Here is a 19,626-nt window from a genome sequence, read left to right on the forward strand (position 1 = left end):
TTACTATAGTAACACAAGTGCAAATGGCATGGTTCACTATAGTAACCCGGGTGCAAATAGTATGGTTCACTATAGTCAGCTGGGTGCAAATAGCATCTGCTTTAATAATGCCTGTTTCCCGTTTTCGATAAATCCATCGGTAACTTCCTTGTGACGCCTTAAGGAAGTTTCTTTAAAAAAAATGTCCACTAACATCTAATTGGACTGAAGAATGAGCTAATTGGATTTTAGTGCCATAAGTCAATAAGTCTTATTCTATTTATGACAAGTGTACACAGACAAAAAGAGATGACATTTTCTACAGACATGAATGTTATCTGCAACTTCTCTTGTTTGGGGCATACATCTGTGAGGCGGTAATTCTAGATCAGCGTGTTTCCTCTGAGTCAAAAGCGTATCCCTCTCCTCTGACAGCCCATGGTTGTGCTGTTCATCTTGTATCAGAGGAGCGACGCTGTAGCAGAGTACATTTATTTTAGGCAGACAGGAAGTGTGGCACCAGAAATAGAGAGGGGAACGAAACGCTTTGACGTTATGAAGCGGTGACAGCTCCAGGTGCGTCTGTGAGCAGACTCCTCATCAGTGATGAAGGAATTGCTAATCACTTGTGAAATGCTTTCATTTGACCTGTGTACCGCAGACTTTAGGGAGATGTGGAAAAAAGGTGAAAAAACAGGGATGGTGGATGGTGGGAGTTTGGGCAAAACAGGCATCCCATTAACCCTGCAATGACCTGAGACTCAAAGGAGAACAGCTTAATGGGGCTGCTGTGTGTTTACTGTGTGTGTGTGTTTGTGTGTATGTTTTTAAAGAGGCAGATGAAAAAGAAAAATGGGGTGCATTTGAGCCATAATTATTCATTTCACCCCGCAAACATGCAGCAGTATGAATGCATAATTCATGTGTTTATCATTACAGACCCTCATTAATGTGACCCTAGACGGACACATTGACCTATTAACTTAAAGGGTTTGATCCTGAGAAGGCAATGCAAAACATAACATGATGTTTTAATATTAATATTTAGTGTTAGTGTAATTCAAGCTACAAATCAGAGTGCTCAGAGAACTCTGGGATGCTTGTTTAAAGGGTTGGACGTTATGCATGTGCTGCAGCCATCATTTTATCATGCATTTCTCTCAGTGTTTGTGTTGCAGTCATCTCTGTTTGCATTTTCAAGGTTATGTTGCGACGTTAATTCAGAAGTGATTCAGAAAGAAAATTAGATATTGAAGCTGTATTTCATTGTAACACTTTCCTTGTAAAGAAAAAAGATGACATTTTTCTTCATTCAAAATAGATTTTTTTATAAGCACTCTACGAGAACCTTTTATTTTTACTTCCCGCTCTGTGATTTGACCATTTCTTTTGGAGACGATTCCTGAGCAGCTCTCTGAGATTTCTCTGTCTGTCCCTGTCAGCTCGAATTTGCTGTAGCGCCAACATGAACAGGCCATGGAGGGTGGCATTTAGAGTGTGTGTCTGTGTGTGTTCGTAGATGTGTGTGTGTGTCGCTGTCAAGGTACATTCAGAACCATCTGATTTATTTATGCCCTGCGCAGCAATTGTTAATTTTTCAACGGTTGTGACGTGGAGCGATCAACACTATGTTTCTGTGTGGGTTTCTATGTGTATGTGAATGCGTCCCATAACTGTCAGTCAAAAGACTTGTTTTCTTGTCGCCTCAGCTCCTTCATCCTCTCTCTCTCAGTCTTTTTCTCTTCCCTCCTCACCACTCCATCTCCTTCTCTGTGTCTCCTCCATTTTTACTGCTCAGATCTCTTTTAGCACAAGAACCTCATTTATTCATGCTCCTGGGCCTCCGATGCCTTTTTCAGCAAGTTGCCAAGAACTCCTTTTTAAAAATTAAAGGAGATGACAAGTTAAAGAAAATAAACTAAACACATCGTTGCCCTGCTTGTGCTCGGGTGGATTTCAAGTGCACTATAACCCGGTAGAGAGTTATTTATAACTCTATCTTAAAATGCATGAAGCAGGGTATTATGGAGCTCTTTCTCCTTTTGTTATGTGTTTTGAATAGACTCTGTTACTATACGTTTCATCTGCTTTCTACTGCTATCGTTTTAGTATGCCTTGAAGTGAAAGAGAAGGACAGCGAGTATTATTTTCTTTATCCTAATGTTGGTCTAGTACTTTCTTTTCATGAATACATATCTTAACAAAGGATAAAAGTGTTTTTATTCGATTCTATGTTAATTTAGGCACAACGCTTGCAAAGAGCGTAACTTATTCTAAAGCTTTAATTGAGGGATGCTACCGAGGAAGTCTAAAGTAATAATTTTGTCATTAATTCCACATTGGGATGACACAAATTAAAAACATCAGATTATAAAAATCTAACTCCTTCTTACGAAAATAGTTTAACATTGGCTTACTCTGATTGGCTTAAGATGAGGAGAGCAGAACCACTCTCAAATGTTTGTCTGTTGAATCAGCTAGAGAAAGACAGGATTTGCATAATTGATTGATGTATAATTCTGGGCAAGTTCCTGCTTCTGGCTGGCCAGGACAAAGTTTTGGGCAAACCTTTTTAATGTTTCGACAGAACTATACTGGCTTTTTTTTCTGCTTTCAGAATTTGTATTCAACGGATAGATTGTAAGCTAGGTCAAGAGCTAGCTTGGAGTCAGTACATAACAGCCCAGTGTTGCCTATAGTGCTCACTAATTAAAATGTTGTACATGTTTGTCTAATCTGTCTGAGAAAAATGTAACAATATTCATGTTATGCTAGCAGCTAAGTGACGTTTAAGGTGTCATCAGCAAATGAACATGCTCAAAATGAAAACGCTAACATATTGATGTTTAACAGTTAGAATGTTAATCATGTTTAACAACTTCATTTAGCGTGTGAGCATGCTAACACTTCCTAATTAGCACTATTGTTTTGGTTTTATGTGCTGGAACCATATTTTGATTATATAATTACTGGTATGCAATGCATATTGTTTGACTTAGGACAGAGGCAGTAGTTATGTTAAGCTAACTTTGGCCAGACCCCAGTTCTGTACTTAACGTAGATTCATTAGGGTATCAATCTGTCTGCAAAAAGGTAAATGAACATATTTCCCCCAAATGTCAAAGTATTCCTTCTACCTTCAAACATCATCCTCATAACCACGTATGATGCACTAGCTGTCTTACACTGCACTTTATGCTGCATTCATACACTTCTCTACAATACTTTTTCCTCTTTCTCCATGTTCTCTCCTCTTCTCTGACGCAGCTCTTTCACTCTGCCTCAGGGGTTGATCCACTAATTTTAGCTTGGCAAAGAGGCAAAGACACAGATGGGACTCTTCTTGTTAATTTCATTTGCAAGTCAGATTTTTTTTCTCTGTTCCTCTGCTGTGTTTCTCCTTCTCATGCTTCTGCCTTGATCTCCCCTTTCCTCTCCACTCTGTAGACATTCAGCATATGCCTTTTATCTGGCATGCATTGTAAAAAAACACATGGAGAAGGTCATGAAACCTGCTCCCTTACTACAGTATACTAGTGTGTGCTTGCGTGTTCATGTGTGCATGTGTGTGTTACAAGGAAGTGGAGGGAGGAAGATAGTGTGAGCCTCAGTGGGCTGTGATAAACACGGTCAGATGGAGAGCAACCAGACCCAACACTCGAGGCCACGCACACACACACACACACACACACACACACACACACACACACACACACACACACACACACACACACACACACACACACACACACACACACACACACACACACACACACACACACACACACACCTCTATTGCCTCTCATTAAGAACATCAACAGATGCTGGGCAAGCACTTGATTACATTTGGATTAGACTATTAGTGTAACACGGGATTAGCAGACTGAGTTGTTGCCTTGTTCACTGTCATGATCTCACTTACATCCTCATCAACAAATACACAGCAGACAGTCACTACTGTTAATGGTTGATTTCACCCTAAGGACATTGTTAAAAAAAACAACCACTCGAGTATTCCTTGGGCTGTTTTGTTGACATGTGTACTTTTTACATCATGTACAAAACAGAAACTAGGGAGTTACTACATGCTGGATTATAGCTATAATTGGACTAAAAAGGCAGCATTTGATAAAGACTTGGTCTGAAGCAGTGGTTCCCTATCTTTGTGATTGGTGACCCCAGCACTTGCTTTAAAACCCCCAGCACTTGATCTTTGTTTGGGACTCCCTCGTCATACATGTGTTAGAAGGAGTGAACATTTTACCAAACACTGATTTAAAATGACAGTGTTACAGCCACAAGTGATGTCACTGATACATTCTCCACCTACATGTACAATACAAAGGTACTAAATACACACTTTTTGTGGGGGCAGGTTAATTAAATAAAAGTCAGTAACTAGCCGCAGGTGCTTAATGGACTTTGGTTAACAGTTGAACTGATGAATTATTTTTGTAATTAACTTTCACCCTAATTTCTCTCCTTATCTTTCTTTGCAGTGAGCAGAGTATCTGCCAGGCGCGGGCCTCCGTCATGGTCTATGATGACACCAGTAAGAAGTGGGTGCCCATCAAGCCTGGACAGCAGGGATTCAGCCGCATCAACATCTACCACAACACTGCCAACAACACCTTCAGAGTGGTGGGCGTCAAACTGCAGGACCAACAGGTAACGCCAGAGAGAGAGATTTCATCGGGCTGTGGGAGGATTGCAACATACACAATTTTGGGCTATTTTGGAGATTCATAAAAAGTAGTTTGTCTATGAAAGCTGAGCCTTATACCTTACTGCTAAGATGGTCTCATGTCAATGGCACCATCTCAAAAGGTTACCTGTTATTAGTACCTTATGTTAGTGAATCAGTTTTTAAATACTATTCATAGTCAGCATTTTTATGCAAAAGCCATTTAATTTATTTCCAGTCACTACCCTATATGTAAAACATTTTTACATGTAGTGTATTTACGCAAAATATCACTTAATATGATACATATTTTAAATAAAAAAGATTTGTTGGAAGGATTTAATGTTGATAGAATTGCAAAATATCACTAAAACAACCAGACCATTCCTCATCAGAGTATTATAAAATGACAAATACTGAGAATATTTTTCAATAAAACTGAAGTGAATAATATTAAAATAAATACTTATTTACTTATATTATACTTAGTTAATTGTATATTTTGTTTCAAAACAGTGTCCACACAACCAGCATGCATGAGAAATAAATGCCAACCTTTTAAATGATGTAACTGTGTCAAAAAAAAAAAAATCCACCATATTTTTCTCAACTGGGTTGAACTATAGTTTATGATGTAAGCCACCTGAAATGTGAGACAGTTTACAAATCCAAAAACTATTACAAGCTGTTCTGGATGTGTTTGTTCTGTCTTTACAATGGAAAAACACACAAATCATTTAATCCTTTGAGATACCGAGAAATCAATTCTCTGCCATTTAAAGGTTTCTCTCTGCCAGTAACACATCCGAGTTATAAAAATAGTTTGTAGTGTGTCGTGTTTTATTTTATCTCACCAGCCTGCCATCTGTATATGTTTATCACCACTCAGATAAGAAGAAGGATGCATGTTTAAGATAAATTCAAACCTCTTCTCTTCCTCCTCCCTCACAGGTGGTTATAAACTACTCCATAGTGAAGGGCCTCAAGTACAACCAGGCCACCCCCACCTTCCACCAGTGGCGGGACGCCCGGCAGGTCTATGGCCTCAACTTCGCCAGCAAGGAGGAGGCCACCACCTTCTCCAACGCCATGCTCTTTGCCCTCAACGTCCTCAGCGCTCAGGATGGAGGTGAGTCTCCCCTCAGTGAAGCACATCTTGTGTGCACACATGGAATAATGCTCAAGAAGCCTAGTATGGATTATTTTAGGAAGAGCTCCCAGACTTATTACCCAAATGACCCTCAGCTTCCCGTCTCGAGCATCAGATTGTATTTTTAGTACTCACATATGGCCAATGTAAACAGCAGATCGAACTGAACTGAAAACAGCTGTGGAACAGTTTATGTCAGCAGATGTCAGTCAGCTTGTCATCATTTCGTGGAAGTTCATTTTCGAGGCAGGTGAACTTAACTCTGGAGTATACCTTTTTTTTGTTGTATATTGCAACTCTAAAAGGACAACCCCCCAATAATGGCATACAATTATATTGTTGATGCTGTCTTTTATTAATTGCAGCAGGAAGCCATTGGTGGACTCCTGCTACTATCATACAATTTGCTTTACATTGTAGCTAACAGTTCCCTTCCATGCATAGCATCATTTTTCACGTTGCCAAATATATTTCTAAATATGTATATTTTTCTAATCATATTAGAGTAATAACATAAAGTAACTAAGCTTGTACTACTTCATCAATCAAATACAGATACACTACTGTTAGTGTGTGTGGCATGCTAATGTTTAGAGGGGCTATGTAATGCACACATTAGCCCAGCTTGGACAATATTACCTATTGATTTTCTAAGGTTGTTGTTAACCTGTCTTTCTGATATCACAACACAATGCTAAGATAAAAAATGCCCAAACAATATTAATGCAGGATAATACATTTAAAAAAAAATCCAACAAAAACTACAAATGTGAACTACATTTCCCTTTCCTCAAAAATCATAGATGTTTTCTGTGTGACTCAGACTGTGAAATATTTGCCCTAAGGAGTAACTTAGCATCAGAGCAGTGGCCATAATGTAGTAGTAGTGGCAGTAGTAGTCGTTGTGAGAGCTAGTCCCCTCTACTGGGCACTTTTTAAAAGAAGTCACAGGAGCCTCACCAAATAATTGTTAATACAGGAATATCATCTATATCTAGTATTTACTGTACTATCTACCTATTTCACAGAAAACATTTTGACATCTAATTGTAAAAAATAAAAGAGAAAAAATAAGATTATCAATGGCATTGTGATTGTGCTGGCTCCCTGATATCACTTCCTGAAACACACCAGTAACGAGGGTTGTTAATGTTATTAATTCCACCTGTTTTTCCTGCTACAAGTCAAAAATGGAGTGTATTTAAAGAGAGCGGTGGAAACACATGTTATAGAGCCTATTTTATTATTTGTAGCTGTGTGTGTGTGCAAGAGTGTTTGAAGGGAAAAAGCAAGACAGATTTAAAATGGGCAATGATAGAATGAGAGACTGAGAGACAGAGTGAGTGTCACAGCATGCCAGTCATTACTGGAGTGAGCAGCAGTGTGTCTCCCCCTGCAGTCCCCTCCAGCCTCTTAATTAGAATGAGTCATTGAGAAGACCTCCCCTGGGTCCCGTGCTAGAGAGCACATCTTTTCATCTGCCTAATAACACGGGACGAGGAACAAAGAGGCTCGAGTGACGGCGGCCAAACACGAGTACACAAATACACGAGAGGAGGATACACACACTCGACAGAAAGAGAGAATGATAGCCCTACTATGCAGCAGTGACTCCAGCTGCATAAATAGATACTGTGTGTACAGGCGGAGCAGCACTATCACACACACACACACTGCAGAAAACACATGGCAGAAGATCTGTTTCCATTGCATAAGACGTTTTCACTGAGCTCTTGTAGCGCATAGATTAGGGATAATGTTGGTTTCCCCTCCATTTTAAGAAGCGTGTCTGCCCCCTCTAGTGGTAAAAAGGTCAAAACCTGACCCCTAGAATAAACACGGATGATTGTGGCAGAAATAATCTGCGGTAAACAGACAAAATGTCCTTGTTTGATATCATTTCCTTACCAACTTTCATACTGGGTTGGTCAGTAGAGACTTCCTGTCACTTGATATTCATCAGGGACCCATGACAAATGCTGCTCCAGTGCTGACAAAAAAGACTTGATTAACGTTTGAATATCAAGAGATAAAGGGGAAAAAAGATCCAGTTTGATGACTGTTTAAGTCATCAGTCGAGTAAATACACACAAAGGTGTTAGTAACAGCTTCAAGGGTTAACAATTAAGAGATGTCTTGCTGTTGATGAGGTTGAATAGCCAAATAAATATGTGTTTTAGCCATTTCGATGAGAATATACTTGTATTTCTTGATAGAGTAAATGATCCATTGACTAAGTGAAAAAAAACGATTTCCATGTAGCTCCTCCGCATCATGTACAACTCATAATCTATTTTAGTGTCACATTTTAATCGGATAGCTAGTTGGACAATCTACATGTAAGAGGCTCATTCTCTCAGCGGGGATGCATGTGGATCAGCTCGCTGTGACATTATTTCTGTGTGAGTGGCATTAGGCTGTAGCGGCCTACAGACAAACCCAACCTTTGGAAACATTAGCCAGAGATGCTCGCTGCACTGCTGCCGCCCGGAGGTGTGGGTTACCAGAAGATGACAGATGATACTGAGGCTGGGTGGGGGAGGGGAGGAGATGGGGAGAGGCAGGCAGGTGAGGAGAGAGAGGTAGAGAGGGAGGTGATGGAGGGGGAGGAAGGGCAGCTGAAGTTGAGCGATGGTGAGCGGGGAGTGGGTCTGTCAGTGCCTCTGTGTCTGCTACAGCCGCTTCCTCTTCTTCAGCATGTCATGTAGGTACTAACGCTCTGTGTGTGTTGGACTTCTGCATGGCAATTATCATTTCAAGTTTGTGTGTGTGTGTCGTGGTGTCTATTGCTACAGCTGTGTGCCCAGTATTATAATTTCATAGTGAAGGCCAAAGTCACAGTACCTTATTAAAAAACGTTTAGGATACCTTTTGTATTTATTTCTAAAGTTAAGGAACAGAGTGAAGGAACATTACTTCTCTAATGGTTTCCTTTTAAACGGCTGAGAGTTCAGATATTACTCAAAAATAAAAAAAACTGGTTCCTACATAATTAAGTTCTCTCTTAAATGATCATCTTCCACTGGGTCACTCTTGAGTTTCTGATATCTATTAAGTGACAACAACATTTAACCTGTAAAAAAACGTTGATTAGACTAGAGCAATGCCTGTGTGGAATTGATAGTTTGTGTTGGCTGTGTACTATTTGTATTTATATTAGTCCTGATAGGCAATAAGTCAGTTAATTGATACACAGGAATTTTGAAAATCAGTTAATATTTAAGAGATGTGTCAAGCATAACGGTCATTTCAATTGCAACAGATAAAAGAGTTTAGTACAACCCTCAAGTCTGTCATGAATATGAAGCTGCAGCAAGGAGACAGTTAGCATGGCTTAGCTTAGCACAAAGTCCAGAAGCAGCTAACCTGGCTCTAACAGCACCTCACAAATAGCCAAACTGCAAAAAAAATGCAATATGTGGATTTTGGAGTTATGTGGCGGTCTATTGCAGTGACATGCTGCCTTGTCACTGTTAGCTGCAGAGCATACCCCAACACGACATATCATTGTCCTATTGTCCTATGTGTATAGATCACACAAAAAAGTGAACTTCCATAAATGATAACATCTCTTTTAACATTCAGGAAATGTAATGCTAGATATGAAAAAAACAAGTCACTAATTATTCTATAGAATGAACAGATCATATTTAGTCATATTTGCAGCCCTACATGTGTTTGAGAGAGTTGTATTTTTTTGGCGTGCATGTGTGTGTGATGAGGTATCTGATAGTAGGCGTGAGTCAGGTCTTTTGTTATCCGTGTTATTTTGGGGTTTCTGATACCTGATCAATGTCGGTAGAGATGAGAGAGTGTCGTCAGTTAGTATTGACTTTATAGAGCCTGACTGTGTACAGCTGTAAAACTGTCATGAAAAGGACCACTCATTAGAGAGAAGAGGTCAGGGTGTTTGGAAGCCACCTAAATGGAGGACACTAGTGTTTGTTTTGTGCCACGTCAGGTTTCCATTAGTGTTTTATAGCAAAGGAATCATAATTCAACAATAAAAAGGTCTTTACACTGCAAAGTTGCTCTTCTGTTCCAATAGATTAAAAAAGAAAAATGTGAGCTTAAATCCTGAACCTCTCTTCTGAAGTGGTTCTCAGGAGGAACAATAAAGATGTATTATTGTCCCGGATGAGTTCAGCGATGAGAAAAGTTTCATTGAAAACGGATGACTCTGATGTGATTGTAATCCCTGAGTTGACGTCCTTTTGTCCTCATTTTATCATGTCTTCAATTAATTACATTCCCTATCTGGCGCTCCATCTGCAGATCACACTTACGGTGTTAAACAGATTACATCCCAGTGCCTTGTAGCTCAAATCAGATCATAAGCAGGGGGGGGGGGGTACTAGAGGGAGTCACCATTCTTTGATATTGCAACTCTATTGTCATTCCTTACATCAGTAAACTGACTTAAAGTCTTGTAACACAAAGAGCTTTTTACAGTATTATAAAAATAAATCTAAAGGGTAGAAAAATGTTTTGAATTTGATCCCTCTAGTATGTGAACTTTGACCACAAAAGCAGATGTTTCAGAAGCTGCAGCATGTTGTGAAATATCTCGGCAACCGCAGACGACAGAATTTCGCCTGTTTTCAGTTTAGGGCCGCCTGCTTGGAGAAAGCTGCTCAAATAAACTCCAGACCTTACTCTGTTTTTACTTTTCATAACACTTAACCCATCAGAAAGTTGCATTTCATCACAGAATAGTATTCATGGGTCTCTGGCTAACTCCTTGCGTGTGTTTGTGCACACACACGAATAAAGGGAAGCATCATGTTTCCATTATGTGTTGGTCAAATATCCATAATAGAGCATTGTGGGTAACAGGAGTAATCACATGAGCAGCTCTCACTAATGAGCACACATACTTTATATTACTATGCAAGTGGATGAAATAATTAATGTTCATTTACCTAGAGTGAGGGATTAATCTGCTTTTCACAGCACATTAAGCATTACCTAAGAAAAAGGACACAATGATTAACTGCTGTTTAATTGCCTGTCATTTGGTAGTTAATTGTCTTGACTGACCCTAATTCCAATTAGCATAACAATACTTGTAATGGATTATTAAGGTCAATTTCACTTAATCTGTGTGTTTTGTCCTTCTCTCTCCCTGCTTTCATGTGTCTCTTTAGGTCCAGCTGTCCAGCGCCAAGTCCAGAATGGACCCACTTCAGATGAGATGGAAGCTCAGAGAGCAAGGTAACATTTCCTAACTGAGCCTAACAGGGAAATTGTTCAACAATATTAAGAGCCCCTGAAAATGGCTTCACCTGATGAATGTAGGTCCAATATTCACTCTCCTTTGAGCTCTGTTTTGGTTTCCACCAACTCCTGAAGGAAATATCTGTCATATTAATTAGCTAGTTGATAACTTTACTGGTGCGCTGTTTGGTGATGGACAGGTAAGGTACCTTGGGTTTTATAAGCTTTTCTGGAACTGGAATAACCCGTATTTTAGATGAAAATGATGGTATGAAACCCGTAAGATTGACCTAAACTGAAAAGTTGTAAGCTGTAAATCTGAAACAAATGCTGAAAGAAGCGAAGACGTATAGCTAACAGGAACTGCAGCCTGGTTACATTTATTTGTGGATATTTGACTTCTTGCGATGGCTTTGACATTCACATAGTCTTTGGATACATCGTTAAAGTAAAAGTACAATTATAGCGTATTTAAATATTAACTAAATAAGCAACGATGATCTTCAATGTCAACATTTGCAGGAAGGAGTTGGTAGTGATTATTCAATACGCTTTTGCTTCAAATTCTACTCAATTCAGATTGGACGGAACTACAAAACCCCACCTTTTTTCCCCATTTCAGAGCATTGGAAAGAACCCAGACTAATACACAAATACCAACATTTCCCATAACCCAAAAGTATCTAACTGGTAGAAAAGTGTGTTTTAATATGACACTAATGAGAGCACAAGATCACAGTGACACTCAAAAAGACTGGATCTTTGAGAAAGATAAAATATTCTTTGCTATATTTAGAGCTTCCCATCAGTGATGAGACATTCACTCGCTGCTTCTGAAATATTAACCAGATGGTCTTCTTGTGAACCACTGCAGTTAGGATGGCTTGTTCAGAGCATTTTGGGGAATTATCCCCAAAACAGAAATGAACTTTAGGTGACCTCGAGTACAGTGGATAGGATTATGTTAGTGAGTGCAGCCCATGTGTCTGATACCTTTCACACAGAATGAGCATATACACTCTATGAACAGAGATACACAGACAGCTGTTCTTAATGATCTTTATTCATATTCTCTCTCCTCCCTCTCTATTATCCTCCGGCTGGCTCACATCACTAAATCCTATGGGTAACAGTCCAATAAAGACAGTGCGCTTGAAAAAGAAAAGAGACTAAATCAAAATAATTTATTTTTGTGAATTGAATTGTCCAGAGATAATGGATGAGTTGTATTTCCATGGTTTCCTAAGCAGTCTGCATTTATTCTACTGTGACTACAATTCTCCTCAGAGACAGACTCAGTCACAACTAGGTCTTTGTTGCTGTTTTAAACCTGTTCAACTCTGCCTATTGGTTCATCCAAATGCCAAATGCCGGGGATTAAGAGAACAAATATGATGGGAGTTACGGCTCTCTCTGATCCCGCGTCTGCTAAACTGAACCTCTGGGCACAAAGGATTACGTCTGTGATTGTGTGGGGAGATTGTGTGCTTGTGCGTGTGGGTTTCGGGTTTGTGCGTATGCATGGGTGTGTGTGTAAATTAATTTGACTGAGCTCTCTCCAGTGGCAGCATAGCTCAGCTGCCCTGCTGCTCCCCCTGGCCCTGCGTGCGCTGCTGTCAAGTTGTAGAGGTTGCTGGCTCAGCACTTCTCCTCTCGACACACAGCTGGAAAATTCCACTTCCTGTCCATGAGCTTTCTCTTTTCCCTCTCTCTCCTGACAAGTGACATACATATGCTTCTCACATCAAAGAGACACATGTAATGTAACGATGGGGAGGGTTTGGTGTGTGTTTAGAGGGGGGGGTTGTAAGGTGGAGGGATGGACGGAGATGAAGGAGAGGGTGATAAATGTACTTTATGCTGAAGTGGAAAATGTGCAGCAATGCCAAGACGTTATTTAAACTGTGTAGACAGGTGGGTGACTTGAAGTCATGTTTAGTCTAAGCTACACAATTCAAAGCTGCTGTCAGCTTGAGGACAGTGTAAGTCCTCCCATCTGCTACATTTCAGAGGAATATTTTCACAAAATAGTTGAGTCATGGAAAAAAAAAAGTCGCTCTTAAAATGCAGCAGCTTCAAGATATTGACGTTCCAAAGAATTACCCTTTTTTTCTCATGTCAAATAATTCCTGTGTGCTGAGGTCATAAGCATTGTTGAGTATCCATATCTGTTATTAAATGTAACTTTGTTAACAGTGGAATTTGAAGAAGAAAGAAAAGCATCCCAATCAAGCTAGGTAAACCAATGTTTCCTGCAGCCTGATTTTAAGATTCTAAATTCTGCACTCATCACTATTTTTATATGGAATAAATGTAGAGGTTTACGTGAAGGGACTTGCTTGTAGTGACAAACCCACAGAGAATTATTTCATGACTCTGCAGTCTGCATTTGAACATCTGTCTTTGTTTTGGTTTAACACCTGAACCTTTAATGTTTCAGTTTGGTCTCTCTACTTTAATTCACCTCATTTTCAGCAGCTGGTTCAGCCAAAGAAGCTCTTGAAAAAACACTGTAAGCTACCTGCCCAGCAGCAAACAACAGACAGCTAAAGTTAGCGACTAGCTGGTGAGCAATGAGCCAGATATTTATCTCAGGTTGGAGTCGGAAACCAAGCTAAAAGGACAGTGAATATGAGACAAGCATAACTGTAAATGCATGTGGCTGCCATTTCAACTCAGAATACGTTTGAGAAAGTAAAAGTAGAGCCTTTGTGCACTGCAATAAAAGTGTTTGATTTATGTGTTTGGAGTTATTTTTCCTCTATTTGTAAAAAGTAAAAAGAAGAAAACAGCTGTATGGCATTTGTCAAACTTTACTATATTTAGTGCTGGCTTGTTTCAGCTGTTGCACAATATACCCTGCCGTAATGACACTCACTTGTCACTTTTATTTGGACCTGCCAAGGTTTGAGGTTACCCATGCAGCTTCCAGGCAGAAGCACTTTTCTATAGCTGTGGCTTTGAGATGGTTGGCTGCACTGTTCTTATAGGATAATAAAATGACAAAATGACAGATGAGACCTGACATTCGTGTGACCGGCCTTGTTTCCTTTGTGTCCCTTTAGGCAGATGATAGAGCAGCAGCAGCAATTGCAGGCACATTTGGAACGGGAGCGAAGGACGTCCAACTCAGGTACTCACACATTAAAGGGGCCCTGTTGTGCTTTTGGGGGGTGTTCCCTTTCCTGTAGTGTGTTATATGGATTTATTTGCATGTAAATGTTCTCCAAAGGCTAAAATCCCAAAGTGTCCTACAGAGTGAGTTCCTCTCCAACACACTCCCTGCCTCAATAGGATTCCTTTGTTTACTTCCCTAACATAATGACATCACTATGTAACACGCTTCTATTGGCTAGCGCTCCAACACGTTGTAAGTGTTAGGCTAAGGGGCGGGACATCTCTAAGCAGTTGACAATAGGCATAATATGTACTTTTTAAAGTTTCACATGTTGACCGAAGTAAAAATCTTTTTATCATTTTAAATACATTTTCATTATCAAGTGCATTTAAACTCAAATACTCACATTTAAATCTTGCCTTCAGGTTCTCCTTTCCAAGGCCACCCTGCTGTTCTCGCCGTGGCCCCTCCAGTAATGCCTCCCCCCATGAACATGGGTGGCCCTCCTCCCCCTCCACCTCCACCAGGACCTCCACCACCTTCAGCAGGGGCCCCAGCACCTCCTCTCCCACCTCCACTACCCATGTGCGGTGGGAGCGACGCGGATGAGCCCCCCGCCCAGACAGGTCTCGCAGCTATGATCGCCGGAGCCAAACTGCGCCGCGTTCAAAGAGTGAGACGACACTCTGATGTCTTTATCTTCCAGTCATGCAGATATAACTAGATTATCTCCAACAAACCTGACTGACATAAACGTTTTGTACACATCAGAGAGTATAACTTTTGGACTCCTCTCCCCCTTAGCCCCAAGACGAAAGCTCCCCAGCCGGCAAAAACGATGCCAACCGAACAAGCGGAGGAAGCGGAGGAAGCGGAGGAAGCGGAGGAAGTGGAGGAAGTGGAGGGAGCGGAGGAAGCGGAGGACTGATGGAGGAGATGAATGCTCTGTTGGCGCGAAGGTCAGAGCAATGAGTTCAGAAAACCATTTTGCATGACATCCCGAAGCCAAAATAGTGATATTTGTCATCATCATTTAATCATTGTGTGGTTCAGGATGTTTTAGTGATTGTTATAATTACACTCACATTAGATATGGGAAGAAATGCCCAGTTCTCACTCGAGGCTTCTTCTTTCCCCCAGAAGGAAAGCGGCCTCCGAGCGGCCCGAGGACAGCCAAAATGTGAGTGAATGGAAAACAGTCATTTTTTGCAATTCATAAAGCCGGTTGTTGTGATAAACATAGATCAGATAAGCATGTGACATTTTCATTACATGCTTTTTGATGAAAACAGTGAGGCTAATAAAATCACAGTCAATACGATTACTGCAAAAAAGAAAATATGACAAAAGAAAACCTTAACATTTACTGCTATTAATAGATGACAGTGTATGTGATGAGTATGATGGAGGTCGCCATGTCCATTAAACTAGCTTGTGTCTTCCTGTAGGATGACGGAAATTCTTCGTCACCCAACACCAGGGGTGGACAGAACTCCACAGGTGAGCCCAGTAACAGTGTGCATATGTAATGATTTGAACATCTCTTATAGTATCAGGAGAAAATATTGATAAATAATCATACGGCAGATACAGATAAACTTATTATTGAAAAGTTGATCTGTATTTATCTGTATTGATGAAGGACGAAAGAGGCCTGTATGTGTTTTACAGTCAATTGGACTGATCTGCATGTATATCTATATATCACCATACTGTATGTCTGTGTACAGAACGTATGAATGATCTAAGGGGGTTGTCATTAGAGATAAGTCGTTATCATTTATTTTTACACAATCAAAGGTTCCTTAAAACTCATGTATCTGAGAGCACACATAGAATTTGTGTCACAGAAAATGTTTATTTTAAATGTAAGAAAGCTTGAACCTACTTTCGGTTTGGGGTCAGTCTGGACGTTTGTGAGAGATAGAGAGCATCCTTGTTTTTAATATCTCTGTCTGGTATGGGTACTTGACTAAAGTAAATAAATACAAGCTTAACCAGGATTGTTAAACCAGCCGGGAATATTGTAAGCCGCCCAACAAAAGCCATGACATGACCTCTATTTTACACAGGAAATCCCAGTCAATTATAAAAGACAAACCACATGCCCTCCACCGTTTGAGTTGTATTTGCTCTCCTCAGGGCGGGGCTTTATAATACTTCTGCCAAATAAATTATCTACAAGGGTTGTTCTATTTATCCCGAATGCAACAAATATGATCAACAAACCACAGTCAACTTCATTACAAGAGTGTATGATATTTACAATGGGTATAAATCTGATGACTGTACAATTAAGAGATGATTTTCTGTCTCTATTCTATTTTGTATCTTCTGTATGAGGTGATTATAATTTCCCTCACTGGCTAGAGAATAAAACATCATATCTATTGTGTGGAAATGTCCCTTAATCCCTGCTGGTTTTCTGTCTAACACTGTTCCTGTCTTACAGATGGTGCAAAGAAGCCGTGGGACAGAGCTAACTCTGCAGACAGGTCGATGGTTTCCAGGTGAGGACAGGGAGCAGCACAGCTCATTGAATATGAATGTGAAACGGGTCATCAGCAGCTAATCTGATGGAGAATGATTTTATTTGATCATGCAGGGTACGACCCGGGGGGGGTGGCAGCGACGCAGACTCGATAGACATGGATAGAATGAAACAGGTAAACTGTAAAACACACTTTAATAACTGGAGACCTACTCTTAGTCCGGCTACATTGTCCATAAAAAATGATGTCTACTTACAAGAAAGATGTCATGGACTATGAACGTTTATTTATCAAAGTGTTTGTGTTTCATTAGGAAATCTTGGATGACGTGTTTCGTGAATTGCACAAAGTGAAGGAGGAAATCATCGATGGTATGTTTAATTTTCTCCTGGAGAAGGGTTATCAATCAACATTTAGGAGCACTGTCTCTCTCCTTAGTCATGTTAATGAATATGTAATTGGAAATCTAACCAGTGGGATGATGGGAAATGGGAAGTCATTTGGAGTTGCGACCACTAGGTTGCACTATGGTTCCAGAAATCAAATGGAAACCTCATAGATCAAAGCCTACAAAATATTTTTGATAAATGGATAATTGATATACTCAAGCGGATAAGAAAGATGTGAGTACATTGGGTTATTACAAAGTGAGTTAGAGTATGATAACTTGATTCTCACATCACAAGTATGTTAATCACATTGTGACCAAATTAATGGTCCAAATATAATATGATTCACTGCTAAATGAGCGGGTAAATTGTGTATCTTAGAATTTGTTCATGGAGGCCTAAATAACTTAATAATTTGGTTTTGAATCCTTGAATGTTAAACTATAGAGACAGTAACACATTTACTAAAAAGAATAGGCATACGATACTAGCACTCCATAACATGAGTTGGAGTCTGGGAATAATTGGCAATGTCGAGATATCACGATTTTTCTCTCTCTTTTGTGGATCAAGCTTAAAAAACTGGATCCTACAGTACATGTACCATAATGCAATTTGACAGCATATTTCAAAGCCTTTCAAACTCAACCCAGATTTCAAGTAACAATGACGATGACATATCAGGGTTTTTGGGAACTAGGAAGACATTTTCTGTGTAATAGAAAAATCTGATTGACAATCATTTACTTTGATTTGTTTATTTCTGTCTTTTTGTATGCACCTGATACTATAACTTATAAATATCTGAAAGCCCTGTTGTGCATCAGATTGTTTTGAATAAAAACTAAAAACCAAAAAACAGTTTTCAGAGGATGTGTAGTACTGCCCGCGATGAGTGAACTGAAACCTATACAGCCTATACAGTATGTAAATTGGTGGAGCGCTTTAACTTGTCACTTCAGGTCCCATTAAGAACAATGAAGACACGATTGTGTAATGGGGTTTGTTAGAGGGTCATTATCTACCTAACGATCCTATCTTTTCTCTCCTTTTCCTACAGCCATTAGAAATGAACTCAGTCGAATTAGCACGACATAATCTTTCAGAGCCCCCCCCCCCAGACATGAAACCCCCTTTTTGAACCTCGCCCCTGCAGCTGCTGCTGTGGCCCTGAGAAGGAGGAGAAGAAGGAGGCCCAAACTGTGACATCTTCTCATCCTGTTCGACACCTCACACATGTTTGTGTTACATTTTGTTTGTTGATTTGGACGAAATGGGGCACACTCGCGCACTGATTCCTCTGATTTTCTCACATCTGTCTGTTTGTTATCCCAGTTCGCCCCCTCTGTCCTCTGCCGGAAAGAAAATTGATCAAATTGATATGATTTAGTTTTTTTGTTTTTTTTCACAAGTTTGTATTAAACTTTAAAATATATATATTATTACTATCATTTTCATTATTATTACTATCATTTTTATGATTGTCAATGTAATGTTAATATGAATAGTAGTAGAGTAGTGAGTACAATGGTAATAATGAGGAAATGATCATGAGAATTTGATAGTAATGATAATGTTGATAATTATAATTGCACATCATTTTATGTCAGCCTTTTGTATTTTATATTGTTTGTTTTCATTTTGTTTATTTGTTTTTGTTCAAACCACATCTAAAAATAATTATATTCATCTAACCCGGAATTTTAAAACGTTTTGCTATCCTTTTCACCAACACAGCTAAGTGTGGAACCACGGCAGAAAAAAACAGGCTTTAACCTGAAATGGAGGCTGAAAAAAACTTCTTTGGATATTGCAATCTTATAAACAAAAAAAAAATTAAGAAATAATACACCAGAGTATTTGTGATCATGTTGTTAATAAAATGTTTATTGGCTGCAAGGATATGGTGAAGTATTGTTCATTTTATTCTCTCTTTTTATGACAAAGTGCTTCCTGGTTTGACAACGCAAAAAAAAAGAAACGCACTAAGTTTAAAATGAATTCAAATAAAAACTGTGAACAATGTCTTGGATAAATGAGGTCGTCTCTTTCCTTTTGAATTTGTTTGGGTGCTATTTTTGTGCCGGTCTGGTGATTTAGTCTCACACTTTTTTTTCCCCCCAACACAGAAACGTGCTTATGAAAAGGTGCCATAAATTACAGCCGGTGCAGAATAGAGCAGTGTGAAAAATCGGAGGTGTTACTGTCCAACCATATTGTGTTGTTCAAGTGTTGCAGGATATAAATACATAAAGTAGGATACTGTTATAGTGTCCTGCAAAAGCATTTTATAAATAGTTTTAAAGGATAAACCCAGATAATTAATTAATGTCATGTATGTTTATGTATTGATGTGGATATTTGTCTATTTACTAATAAATCCATGAAACTATTTGTTACAAAATTGAACTATTTATAAGACCAATTCATAGATTGAACCTTAGGAGTGAAGTGTGTTGGTGTAAACATATCATTTAAATAAAACCGCATACTCTTTAAGCACTAGACTATACTGTATTGCTTTTATAACCTGGATACAACTCGTTGAGGAATACATGTATGAATACATGCCTTTCCTGAAACTATTTTTAAATAGC

General features: G+C 39.3%; 1 protein-coding gene across 3 annotated transcripts in view; it reads left to right on the top strand.

Annotated features, from left to right (window-relative positions):
• The window catches only part of evlb (Enah/Vasp-like b), a 57,168-nt gene extending 37,858 nt beyond the window's left edge, over positions 1 to 19,310 (top strand). For 2 of the 3 annotated variants that reach the window (XM_034150623.1, XM_034150621.1), the window contains exons 2-13: positions 4,479 to 4,647; positions 5,615 to 5,792; positions 10,961 to 11,027; positions 14,096 to 14,163; positions 14,574 to 14,821; positions 14,953 to 15,107; positions 15,289 to 15,328; positions 15,597 to 15,648; positions 16,601 to 16,658; positions 16,754 to 16,814; positions 16,954 to 17,011; positions 18,090 to 19,310. In XM_034150623.1, coding sequence (XP_034006514.1) covers positions 4,479 to 4,647; positions 5,615 to 5,792; positions 10,961 to 11,027; positions 14,096 to 14,163; positions 14,574 to 14,821; positions 14,953 to 15,107; positions 15,289 to 15,328; positions 15,597 to 15,648; positions 16,601 to 16,658; positions 16,754 to 16,814; positions 16,954 to 17,011; positions 18,090 to 18,127 — 1,192 coding nt within the window. In that variant the 3' untranslated portion in view covers positions 18,128 to 19,310. The remainder of the gene's footprint in view (positions 1 to 4,478; positions 4,648 to 5,614; positions 5,793 to 10,960; positions 11,028 to 14,095; positions 14,164 to 14,573; positions 14,822 to 14,952; positions 15,108 to 15,288; positions 15,329 to 15,596; positions 15,649 to 16,600; positions 16,659 to 16,753; positions 16,815 to 16,953; positions 17,012 to 18,089) is intronic. The other variant, XM_034150622.1, reaches the window with a different exon arrangement.
• Positions 19,311 to 19,626: the final 316 nt, after the last annotated feature.

This window comes from Trematomus bernacchii, unplaced genomic scaffold, assembly GCF_902827165.1.
Source record: "Trematomus bernacchii unplaced genomic scaffold, fTreBer1.1, whole genome shotgun sequence".
Lineage (NCBI taxonomy): Eukaryota > Metazoa > Chordata > Actinopteri > Perciformes > Nototheniidae > Trematomus > Trematomus bernacchii.